This window comes from Gobio gobio (genome assembly GCF_949357685.1).
Source record: "Gobio gobio genome assembly, chromosome: 21".
Classification (NCBI taxonomy): domain Eukaryota; kingdom Metazoa; phylum Chordata; class Actinopteri; order Cypriniformes; family Gobionidae; genus Gobio; species Gobio gobio.
This window is the reverse complement of record NC_137117.1, coordinates 17,817,694-17,830,085: the sequence shown is the minus strand read 5'-3', so window position 1 is coordinate 17,830,085 and position 12,392 is coordinate 17,817,694. Positions and strand designations below refer to the sequence as shown.

General features: G+C 38.4%; 1 protein-coding gene across 1 annotated transcript; it reads right to left on the bottom strand.

Annotated features, from left to right (window-relative positions):
* Positions 1-994: 994 nt before the first annotated feature.
* On the bottom strand, positions 995-12,006 carry racgap1 (Rac GTPase activating protein 1). Its single transcript, XM_079802438.1, has 17 exons — positions 11,883-12,006; positions 11,250-11,340; positions 10,935-11,137; positions 10,700-10,842; positions 7,454-7,523; positions 7,227-7,280; positions 7,065-7,142; positions 6,623-6,740; positions 6,044-6,195; positions 5,253-5,417; positions 5,038-5,133; positions 4,753-4,951; positions 3,605-3,710; positions 2,720-2,852; positions 2,489-2,612; positions 2,291-2,402; positions 995-2,195 (listed from the first exon to the last, which is right to left on the bottom strand). The coding sequence occupies exons 2-17, from the start codon at positions 11,332-11,334 to the stop codon at positions 2,120-2,122; spliced, it is 1,914 nt and encodes a 637-aa protein (XP_079658564.1). The 5' UTR covers positions 11,335-11,340; positions 11,883-12,006; the 3' UTR covers positions 995-2,119.
* Positions 12,007-12,392: the final 386 nt, after the last annotated feature.

The window sequence follows — 12,392 nt, the reverse complement described above, 5'->3', positions numbered from 1 at the left end:
TATTACACACAGTATACAGCACAAACATCATAAGAGGCCAAAAAAATAAAAAATAAAAATCGGTGGACAGCATAAGAAGCAGAGTACAACGGCTAAGATTAAACTGTACTACTGAGCGTATTAATTATGTAAGCCTTTGATATTAATTTATCAAAGCCTTATACAGTGTGATGGGGTTACTTTACACAATTTCACCCATATCTGCAGTCCATTTCAATTAAAAGTTAAACTGTTTCATAATCAGTGTACAACTGCATTTTTGGAGATGTGAATTAACTATTTGGATTGTAATTGTGATGTTTCAGTGGAGCGGTGAGTGTGTAATTGTGCACTACTTACGCATTCAGGAGGTCTGCGATACTTTTTGTCTTTGCTTTATCACTGTGGCGGTGTTGCCTTTCTTCTTAATTATGTATTTTACCTCCTCGTATGCCTCCATGAGGATTTGTGCCTCCAACGGGGAAAAGTACGCCGCTCTAGTTGCCATGGTGAATCAGTGAATCTGTGATCGGCGGCGGGTCTATTTGAGTGAGCCGTGAGCGCGCACCTATCCAAGATTGGTTTAACCTGGCTTGATGAATCCGTGTCTGCTCATCCTGGCTTGGTCTTTGTGCAACCAATTAAGCCTGGATGCACTTGTTTTGGCTTCATTGAGCTCAGCTCAGTCATTTATCCTGGATGTCTTAATTCTACTTTTGTGCAACGGGCCTCTAATCTGATTTCAGAATCCTTTTTGTTTTAAACAATCCATTATCAACTGTATCCAATCCGATCAGATAACTTTTGAACAACTGGCCATAGTTACTTTGTAATCCACAATAACTTTCTTCAAGAAATCAATCAATGCTTCTTTTTCCCATTGATTCAACTGACCAGTCTTATATTCTGGCACACTTTGTGCCTCAGTGATTTGTATCATTTTAAATGTGAACATTTACGTCTTACCACTTCTAACCCTAAACCCCAATGCAATGTCAAAAGAAAAGACACAAAGGACTTGCAATAAATGAATGTATTTTACAAACAGCACAAGTCTTACAAAATGTCACACCACTCAAATTGAAAAGCAACTAGAATTGATGAATCAACTCCCATGTTCAACACAGCAAACATTTGCTCTTTTGAAACAATGAAAACTTGACAGGCCAGTGCTGCACACAACTACTGATCAATTGCATACAGCGAAAAGCATCCATTCAGTATGTCTTTTATACTACAGGTACATTATTGCTTCAAAATCAGGCAATTCTCCCAGAGGGCACCTCTTTTTTTTGTTTCTACTTTAAATACGCTAAACAATTCAATAAATTGAGACGGAACTGCATATAGACAAATCAATGCCGTGAAGAAAATCGGAAAGAATTCTGGCCATGTACATTTATGATCAAAAACAATTATAAAAGCTAAAATGCCCAATCACGACAACCAAGTGTGTTTGCATGCAAATTGCATATCTTCAATTTTTCTTGCGGCCCTGAATCCCTCTATTCAAAACTCTCATAGGGTTCAGCGCATCTCAAACAACACAAATAGATTGTTTAAGCAAATTCAAAACATCAGCAGCATCATCATTTTAACACAAATTCTGCATTATACCTACTGGCTGTGAAATTTCAGCTTGACCGTGTTTAAAAACACAGTTTACACTGTATAGAAAATCTGATACTACATCCTTGAACCCTCCAAGAGATTGAGATTTTGCTTGTCGTTCCATGTAAAGCATACAATTAGAATATACAAACAAGGTTACAGTTGCAGATTAGGCTACACAAATATTGCATAAAACATAACCTTTTTGTTCTCGATGCTCCAATCAAATTCAGGTATCTTGATAAAGATCTCCCAAATTGATGCAGATTCTGAGGATTCAGGTGAGTGATGGAAGTGCTTATATCAGCCCATCGCTTTGGTTGTGAGGATGTTAATAGTACATTAAAACATTTAAAAGTGACTAAAATACAAATAGTAGAAAAGCAAACAGATAAAAAGAGTAGTAGCGTTAAAATGGTTTGAATTGATGGACAAACCAGATATACATGTAGGACAATGTAATGTATTGCAGCTGTTTCCCAAAGAAAAGAAAAAACTCTTAGCCATGAAGAGATGAACTGGTTCAAGGCTACTTCAGGAGAGGAGAGGCGAAGAAGTTCCCCTGGCGAGAGACGCTGACTGGTGCTCTGCTCCTGCTACCAAACCTGAAAACAAGATGGTTGTTCAAAATGGTTAGCTCACAAATACTTAAACAGCAGTGTGTCATAATACTATAAAACCCGGTATGGTTTAAACATACTTTGGAGTGATTGCGTTGAGAGTTGCATTCTTCATGCGTTGGGAGAGAGAGCTGGACGATGGAGTTTTGCTCATCTGCTGGTCAGGAGTCGTAATAGGCCCGAACATACTTGCTACAGTACAAAGTAATCATGTCGTTATAGAATATCCCTATCGTGAAAATAGATTTTTGTTTAATGTTTGGATGGGAAATGTATACCTTTCTGATCAGGAGTTGCATGGACATTGGCATTCTCAATGATCATGTGATTGTTGTGAGCTTGGTCGTGGATCATAAACTGACTCCAGTATTCCACAGGCAGACTGAGAAGACGCTCAACCACCTGAGAGAAAGAGCTTGTTGAAAAATTCTGGTCCAAAACACCATATATTCACAAACTAAACCCAATGGGCAAAAGTAAAGTGAGGACCTTTAGCCATGAGCACTTACTTTTGGCTGTCGTTTTGTGTCCTGCAGGATGGTCATTGGTTCTGGGTCGGGCACAGCATGACCCACAATTGTGGGTCCAAATACACGAGCCAGATTAGTGCTGTCCATCTTTGTATCTGTGCTCTGGGCCACCCTAATGATGACACGAATTATACCCAAGTTAAATATTAGGTCTTAAAGCCTAAAAACTGCCTTCCAAGGGAAGTGTTTTGGTTTTTATTATCCAAAAATGTTGCTCCAAATTAAGCTGGATTGATAGCATTACCAAACTGAGGAAAATGAACACAAATTATAATAATTTAATAGCTTATTTTGTGTAAATGGACTGAATATTCCTTCTTTTGCTCCATGTTACATTGTATGCAGTTGCTGTTAAAAAGGGAGGGAAGCTACAAAATATTTGGAAATTACATTTTAAAAAGTGTTTCCAGGATTGAAGGCATACATATCTGGTAACAATTTGTAACAATATTAGGAATGTTGTGTTATTTGTAGAAACAATGCCAATCATGGTAATTTAATGCGTTTTTGTTGTTTAATAAAAAGAAAAGCCTAATAAAAAGTAAACTTCCAGATTAAATGGAGATTAAACTTTTTTTTTGACAGGATGATGGATAGGGCATTTACAGCAGCATAAATTAAGTAAAATTGTAACAGTCTATAACCATCAAAGTCAAAGCAAAGTTTTAAGTAATGCCTAAATACAGACTTCATATTTACACCAGTGCAACTGCCCCTAAATGCACAGATTAAGTTGCTTTAAACCCAAGATTTTCTTTAAATGTTACAAATGTTAGTGTAAGTGCTGGCTTTTAGAATGAATAGTATTTGCAAATGGCATAGGAAATAAAGCATACAAAACAATCAGAGACGGTGCATGTTTACCTCTGCAAATGAATGACGAGGAAGGCCAGAGTGTCTCTGTTGGGCTGTGGAAGATCACTGATGTTCTGATATATCAAGGCAATGCTGTTGTCATCATCAGACAGCTCTATGAGAACAGAGTGAATGGTTACTATTGAGCGTATTAATATTAACACACCCATCTTCCCAAGTACACCACTGTTCAACAATTGGGGTCAGTGAGATTTTACAAGAAATAAATGCTTTTATTCAGCAAGGACACATTAAATTGATCAAATACTGTTCTTTTCAACTTTCTATTCAAAGAATATTAAATATTTTTAATTAAAACAATAAATAGAAAAAAGTTAGAATAAAAATATTAAAGAGATAGTTCACCCAAAAAATACTCACCCTCAAGCCTGGGTGTATATGACATTCTTCTTTCAGACTAATACAATCAGAGTTATATTTTAAAAAACTGTCCCGGCTAATCCAAGCTTTATAAATGGCAGCCCAAAATTTTAAGCTCCCCCAAAAAAAGTGTATCCATCCATTATAAAAGTAAACCACATGGCTCTGGGGGGTTAATAAAGTCCTTCTGAAGTGAATCGATGGGTTTGTGTAAGAAAAATAGTCCGCCGGAAGCTAGATATTGTACTTTATTTATATATATTAAATATGGATATTTTTCTTACAAAAACCCATCAATTCACTTCAGCAGGACTTTATTAACCCCCCCGGAACTGTGTGGATTACTTTTATAATGATGGATACACTTTTTTGGGCTTCCATTATAAAGCTGGGAAGAGCCAGGACATTTTTTTTAAATAACTAAAATTGTATTCGTCTGAAAGAAGAAAGTTATATACACCTATGACTTGAGGGCGAGTAAATCATGGGGTAATTTTCATTTTTGGGTGAACTAACCCTTTAAGCAGCACAACTGTTGATAACCAAACAACATTGATAGCAAATGTTTCTTGAGCAGCAAATCAGCATATTAGAAGGATCATGTGACACTGAGGACCGGAGTAATGCTGAAAACATGGGGGGTTTTTTTTAATAGCATTTTTTCCACAATATCACCATTTTAATTATTTTTGATTTAATAAATGCATTCTTGGTGAGCATGAGATATTGACCCTAAACTTTTGAACGGTAGTGTACATTCATATATCAACACTAACCAGCAGCGTCCATGAAGGCACGGTTGAGGCGGAAGGTTAGCAGGGGTTCTTTGAGGTTCCTCAGGAAGTCCTTGAGGAGGCCAGTGATGGCATGGATGTCGTCCACCTTGCTGAGCAAAGGAACAGTTTTCCCACGCAGGAACTTCTCTTTCAGGTCCTTGACCACTCGATCCGAGCCAGACACCCGGTACAGACCAGTCTACAGAAGGGACACGCAGGTTTTCAGAACATATTGATCTTGTGGTCCAGTGTTCTAGACTGAATTCAGCATCTTTATCACTTTACCTCATGTAAGCCTCTCTGCTCAATCTCATTAACGCAGTGCACCACTAGTGAAGGGATCATGGGAGAGGTGGAGGACACATAGCTTGCGAGGGTGCCCTATTGGAAATCGATGTTTAAAGAAATTAAGAGTACAACATAGCCACTTGAAATATCAGCATGTAAAATAGGCATAGACAACTCAAGTTGGATGATAAAGCTTCATATAGATTTGTCACCTCTCCACTTTTGACTGGAGTCCCAGTCATGGTTGGAATGCAGGGCAAAGGGCAGCGCTCGCGGCATTCGGGGTGGGACACAACACGGCAATCCCTGCACTTCAGAGAGAGCTTCCCAAATTTGATCCTCTTACCACATGGCACACAAGACTCTGGCTTGATCACCTAAAAAAAAATCCAGTCAGGCAGATATGAGCTGTGAGGACTATAAACATGGGCCACTGCTAACCTATACAGATAACTTCACTGATTATAATGGGAAATCAAATTGTTTTGTGTCAGTTTAAATCTGATCTGAATGTCTAGATCTGAATGCGAGCTTGTTGAGTTGACTTAAAGAACGTCAGAGTTTAAGAGGCCTAAACGATTGGAAAAATGTAGCATGTCACCAGAGCAAAGTCTGTCGTTTCACCGGAAATGTCCAGTTGTCCTTTTAAATAAATTACGAGGTCAAATTTGAAATGCATACACTGATGAATAATTCAAGATAAGATCTAAATGGATATAGTGAACTTCATTTCATGCTGACTCCAATATTTTTAATTTGACACATCTGCATGTTCACAGTTCTCTGTTGTTGGGTGATGGTCAAATAACATGCAAGAAAAATTATAAAATTGTTTTTATTCAATTACAAACCCCAGTGTGGGAAACCCTGACTTATCAAATTGTATAACTGCAATAAGTGGGTGGGAGAAAACAACCCTCTACGGTTGTGACTCAAGAGCAATGCGTCAGGATAAGTGCATCTTCACATCTCAGAAAGATTTGTATGCGACAGCGCATCATACCGTTTTGGAGACAAACTCATGCAGACGGACACCGCCGTTGCCCTGGGGAGTGCTGGGCTCTGCTCTGCTCTCTCCATTGGTCTGACTGGGATGCTTGAACACGTCCATAGACTGAACAGAGTCTGTGTCAGCAGTGTCCCACTCCAGAGCAGCTGAAGAACAAAGAAGAGAGAAGCACTGCTCACTGCTGCAGAATACTTAAACAGAAATGCAAAGGATTGGGGTGTGAGAAAGGATCAGGGAAAAAAAGCCCATACAGAACAGATCTCTCACAAACAAAACAAATATAAATAAATAAATAGTACCAGGCTGAAGACTCAACAAGGGGTCAATTTAAAACACCCCAGAGTCCGGGAACCACATAAATTATTTAAAAAAATTAATCTTTGACCCTGTTCAATAAAACAACACACATTTATGATATGGCAACCACATATCATGACTCACTGCGGAGCAGCCTGCACATTATTATTCAGTCAATAGCAAAAATCGCATAATCAATGCCTCATGCAAATATTCTCTTGCTCTGCACTTGCGCCCTCACAAATGACAATAATAAATTTAGTGAAGTGAGCTTACCAGTCTTTCTGCGGCTCCTGGTCCAATACGGAATAGCCTCCACTGTGGTAACAGCCTCAATGGGTCCTCCATCAGCGGGCACCGTCACAGTGGTCTTCGCCACCAGAGACTCATTACCCTGATTAAACGTGACTCGAATTAATTTATTGTCAAACAATTTCGAACTTACAACAGATTTTCCTAAAATAGGGCGGTATTAACTGGACATTAACAGCATACCGACATCAAAATCAACTAGGGAATAACTAATTAACTTGGCTTTCACAACGTCAAGAGAAGACAAAATCTTCCAATATTCACACTTGAATGGGTTGTTGGGACAGGGGAGAACTGTGGAAACATACTTCTCATGACTAAACCAAAGCCCTTCAGGGAGCCTTTATACTAAAAAGTCTCTCCAATATTAAACAGTCAGACATGTGCTTATGTAACCAGCTCTTACCTTCTCAGAGGTGCGGCCGGTGGAACGGGACCTCTTGGGACCAGCAGGAGGGCCTTCTGTGTGGTTTCGGGAGGAGCGCTGCATTGAGAGAGATTGCATAATCAGATATTGATAGAAATTTTAAAGCGATTTGATTAAATGTGGAATTATTGGGAAGCTTACTCTCTTTTGTCGTTTCTTCAGACGAACAGTCCTGACTGCAGAAGAGTCCCAGTCCTTTATTTAAAGAAAAGTCATTTAAAATATTACAGCAACAACAAAAATTAATCAATAAAGGATGAGTCAGTCTAACAAAATGAAAATGTAAGATTCAATTTATTTAAAATGTTTTTCACTTTCTCTCTGTAAGGTTTGAGACAGGAATAGACATGATATTCAAGAAAACATACCAAAGAATCATCAGTTTTATCATAGCTGATGTCTGACAAGATAGATGCCGATTCATCAATGGTGGCCAGTCTAGAAGAGACGGTGTGAAAAACGAAATGAAGGTTACAGCAGTAAGAAACAATTCAATCATAAAAAACGTACCAGTTCTTCTGTCTTCTATGACATTTAATTAAATTCTTGAAGATACGGTCCATAAAAAAATGCTCCGAAAGTCCAAATACAAAACAACCATCTTAACCATTTTTCACTAATGTTATTTTACTTTTCTCCACAACTTTTTTTTAGCTAATGTCACTCAAGCTGAACCAATAATATAACAATATTACATAACTAAAAGCAAAATGACAGTGAATGATGTAATGTAAACGTAGCGGTGGCATGTTCTATGCTCATTTCACCATCATGCCATGACAGAGCTTGATGGTGAAAGGAGCAAAGAATATGCCACCGCTACGTTTATATTACGTCATCCACTGTCGTTTTGCTTTTGTTTATTGAAATATAAACCATTTAATTCCGTTGGAAAACGGTCACTTCAATTGTAAACGTAGTGTGCGACTGCGTCTGAGCTGCAAGAATCACAGTTCACGTGAAGAGAGTAAGGTGAAATGATTGACAGGACCAAGGTGGAAGATTCGTGCGCAACAGAGCCTGATAGTGTGTCTGATAAATGTCTTATCTAGAATGCGCACTCAGCACCGCTGCTCCCTATACACAGAGTATGTGCGATCGCGAATCAAAAGCGAAAGTAAATGCAAGCTCCGTGATTTGCGCAAATTAGGCGACATACAATAGCCAGTCTACAAATATCAAACTTATCTTATGCTGGGCTGTGTAGTTGTAACCACCTCTTAGCTCTGGTTATGCTCTCTGTTTGCACTTTATTGAGTATTGAATATTGAGAGAGTAATTTGATTATGATTGCAATTATTAAAATTGAATAAGACTAAGATTTCTTTTTGTCATTTAAACTGTTTTTGTTCCATTTGAGGAAAGGAGTTCAATTAGGAGGTCACACACAGCCTCAGTCAGAAGTTTTGGAAGCTCATAATTCATGTACAGTCTGGTCTGAAGAGACCCCTACAGGAGAGAAGCCAGTAAGTTGAGTTTGTTTGTTACAGCGCTTGTATTGTTGCCTTTCAATGCATATGATAATTAATTTGCAGAAAGTAGAACTGAAATTACATTTATTACAAGACGATTAGGTAGAGCATTTCAAAAGGCACCTGCAGATTATTTTTCCAGTCATGAATTTTGTCATTGAAGATTTCTTAAAAATACTGTGCAAAAATCTTGTCTTGTCTCGTGAGCTAAGCGTCTCATCACACCCCATCAAACATGTAATAAATGATTGATGAAGTCCGGCATACGTCACCAGAGAGAAGTCTGTCGTTTGAGGTGAACATTATGAAGTCAAAACAATTTAAAAAAGTAAAAATGTAATATACAGAGGGATGAATTGTACACAATAAAATCTAGTTCATGAATTTAGTAAATAGATAGGGTTAATTTTAAGCCACAATATGTAATTTTTTGGTCGCTTATTAAAAACAACGGCATAGCTTGATGGCCCCTGGATTTTGTGGAGCTTTTATTATGCCGCAGACAACCTTACACAGCACTGGTTTATCATATTAGACACATTTGAGTGTGTTGAACGTTTATTTTTTATAATGCTACTCTGTGTGTTCGCTTTGCAGGTACCATGAGACATGTAGACAATATTTACATTTACATTTTATGCATTTGGCAGACGCTTTTATCCAAAGCGACTTACACATTTACACAAAGCATCTCACATTCAAGGTACACATTTTACATTTGGTCAGTTCTTGCTTTCCCTGGAAATCGAACCCATCACCTTGGCCGTATCCATGTGTCGCGCATCAACAGAAAACTAATAATTGTCATATAGCTCAACACAGTTAGTTTTATTGTTTAAATCTGTAAACAAAATCTCTACTGTTTGAGCTACAGGAAAGCTATTAGGCATGGTAAAACATGGTACTTGTGGTAAATCAAGAAAACAGATTTAAACAATAAAACTAACTGTGTTGAGCTATATGACAATGATTAGTTTTCTGTTGATGCGCGACGCACGGATACGGCTTGTGTCCTGGTTAAATTAGCTTATTTCTCTGGATTTAAACATTCTTGAAAAATTTGGGATAATATAAGTACAAAAATCTAGCCTGGATGCCAGCCGAATTTAGCCCCACCCACAACATTTGAGCTCGGGCAGTTCGGTCTGGACTTGATCCGTAGAGGAGTAATAATGCCAGAACAGAAACTGTTCGGACCAATGAAATCGTCAGGGCGGGCTTTAGACGATGATGGACAGATGATAAACAGTAACGTAATCATCCACGTCAAAGGCGCTTGGGTTGAATTTGTTCGAATCCTAAACGGAGAACTTGTTCGTATATGCATTCACCTTTACTATTTCTCTCAGAAATGATGATCGTGTTGGTAAGTACTCTGTCTATCCTTACATTCTTTTTTTACAACACCGGCAAAGATCGTTTACACTCATCTTCTTCTAATGTTACTTATTCCAGCATGCGTGCAGACAGGGTTGCAAAGTTTTTACAATAAAAATACAATTGCTACTCAAAACCAGCCAAAAACAAACCTTAATAGCTTTCCGGGGGGGTTTCTCCAGAAAAAATGGCATTTGGGGGGTAAAATGTGTGTTATTTTGGCAGGGATGTCTGCTAAAATGCGCATTCCTGGGTCTGTATATCACATAATTTGGGTTGCTTCAACCCGCGGACGTGGAAACAGTGCAGTCGAGTTCTGTTGAAATTTGACCACTAACGTTATGCGTCTCTCCGTTGCTCTGATTGGTTGTAGGTCTATCCAATTGATGTCTTTCCTGGCTCGGTTGAAACACGCCCCATAATCACAGCCCAACGGAGCAGTATCAGACTCATATTCTGACTAGAATTGAGTATGACGACGTCAGGCTAACAAAAATCAATAAAATATGTAACTTTGTTCTATAGGTTTTTGGATATTTTAATCCAAAAATGTTACATACTGTGCCTTTAATACCAACTTTAAATGGCACATATAAATGACAAGGTTTAAGATTTAGGTTACATTGCCAATCCCTATGCAGTTTAACTAAAAAGTTAATTGAAAGTCATGCCTCAATACTTATACAAAAGACCCAATATTACAAAATAATGGAATGAAAACTCCAAACATATTACAGAATTAAAATGGGTTGCTTATTCTCTTACCGTCGGCTAGTGTTGAGGTTTGTGGGATTCTGGGAACGGGCATTCAGAAAGGCCAGAGCCGAGCGTTGCTCCTCATTTAACTGGATGCTGTTACTGGAGCCTTCAGACACCAACAGCTCCCGGATGAGCTGGATCTGACGGTCCTGCAGAGGAATAAAAGGGAATGTCTGATTTGAGCCGAAATTCAGAAAACAGGTCTACAGGACAAGTACCATGCGAAAAGAGGTCTACAAACCAGTTTTGCGCAGTCAGACTCCGCTTTCTGTCTCCGACGGATCTCCACATCCACTTGGTTGCGGGCATGTTTGAGCTTGACCTCCAGCGCTCCTCGCTCCGTCTCGGCCTTGGTGAGCACCTCTTTACAGGAATTCAGCTCATGCTCGAGCCTCAGCCATTTACGGCGACTGTCCTCAAAGTTCAGGGCCATCTGGATGAACTCTGACAATGAGAAATAATTGCAGTGAGTATTCAGTGGGAGAGAAATTGAGACAGTTAACTACTAGAGCACGCATGCATTTTATTTCAAATATTCAACACAGCCAGTACTTACGGGGCTCAATGCTTTCATTGAGAACATCAGCTTGTGCCCGCAGGCTTTCAAAAACACTGTGAAGATTAATCACAGCAGTCTCCATGTCCTCCTGCATTGCAGAAAATCAGTTTTAACTGTGCGCACCGGTTCAAAGAATTAGCTAGATTTATTTTGCTTCCATTTAGATCCTTGAGACCCAGCATTTTTTGTTAATATCTCGCACACTCCCATGTTTGGATATCTGTAGCTTTTCATTCATCCAAATATCGGGGGCGTGGTCAATTATGGACATTAATGTGTATCTGCATTAGATATATTATAACAGAAGTTGTATTTCAATCTAAAAACAGTAAAAGTGCATAACAAAGGGATACATAATTAATATAGTGAAAAATAACTTACTTATAGAAAACAAATAAGTGTACTATACACTATAATAATGTTAATAAAATTAGTATGAACTAGGATTACGAAAGTTCAACCGTGAACAACGACATCCGAACCCATATTTAATTCACAACATGCTTAATGGTGAACAATAGAAGTAACGTTACAGTAAAACACTAGCATGTCTTCTAAACGGCTCGTCGTTAGTAACAACAAACACTACAAACAAACATTGGTTTGCCAAGTAAACGTAATATAACTTACGGACTGTTGTAGGCACCCAGCCTTGTGTGTAAACAATGTATCGTAAGTTTATATCTTGAAAAGATACTTTTTTCCAGGGACAACAGCACCGCACCGGTTAGTTCAGACAAGTTTACCCGGATGTGTTGTTAACGTTAGCGTCTAGAGGAGTTGCGTTTCAAATTTACCCGCCAGCCAATCATCGCCGCTCGTGCGTAATGACGTAGGCACGTTGACGCATGTGCTGTACTTTGATGATGATAAAATGGAATTACAAAACGGTCAAATTATCACAATAATTTTTCAAATTCCTCCTCTTCCCTAAATATGTCGTTTGGCTCTGTTATTTAAACCTAGCAAAATGTTTGATAATATAGGCGACACAACGGAAATTAAGTAATAAGACCAGATTTCAGAAAATATCAGTGTTGGTGCATTAGGTCTGTGGAAAAAGTTAACTCAGAGAAAAGCAGTGTAAAAAAGAATAAATAAAAAGCCATTAAATAGGCAAATAAACAACATTTATTTTTT

Bases quoted from the DNA above. Each gene is read 5' to 3' on its own strand.
- racgap1 (XM_079802438.1), bottom strand. From the start codon at position 11,334: ATGGAGACTGCTGTGATTAATCTTCACAGTGTTTTTGAAAGCCTGCGG. The intron at 7,143-7,226 runs GTAAGCTTCCCA...CTCTCAATGCAG, and splicing joins TGAAGAAACGACAAAAGAGA to CGCTCCTCCCGAAACCACAC. The intron at 6,196-6,622 runs GTAAGCTCACTT...TTTGTTCTTCAG, and splicing joins CAGGAGCCGCAGAAAGACTG to CTGCTCTGGAGTGGGACACT.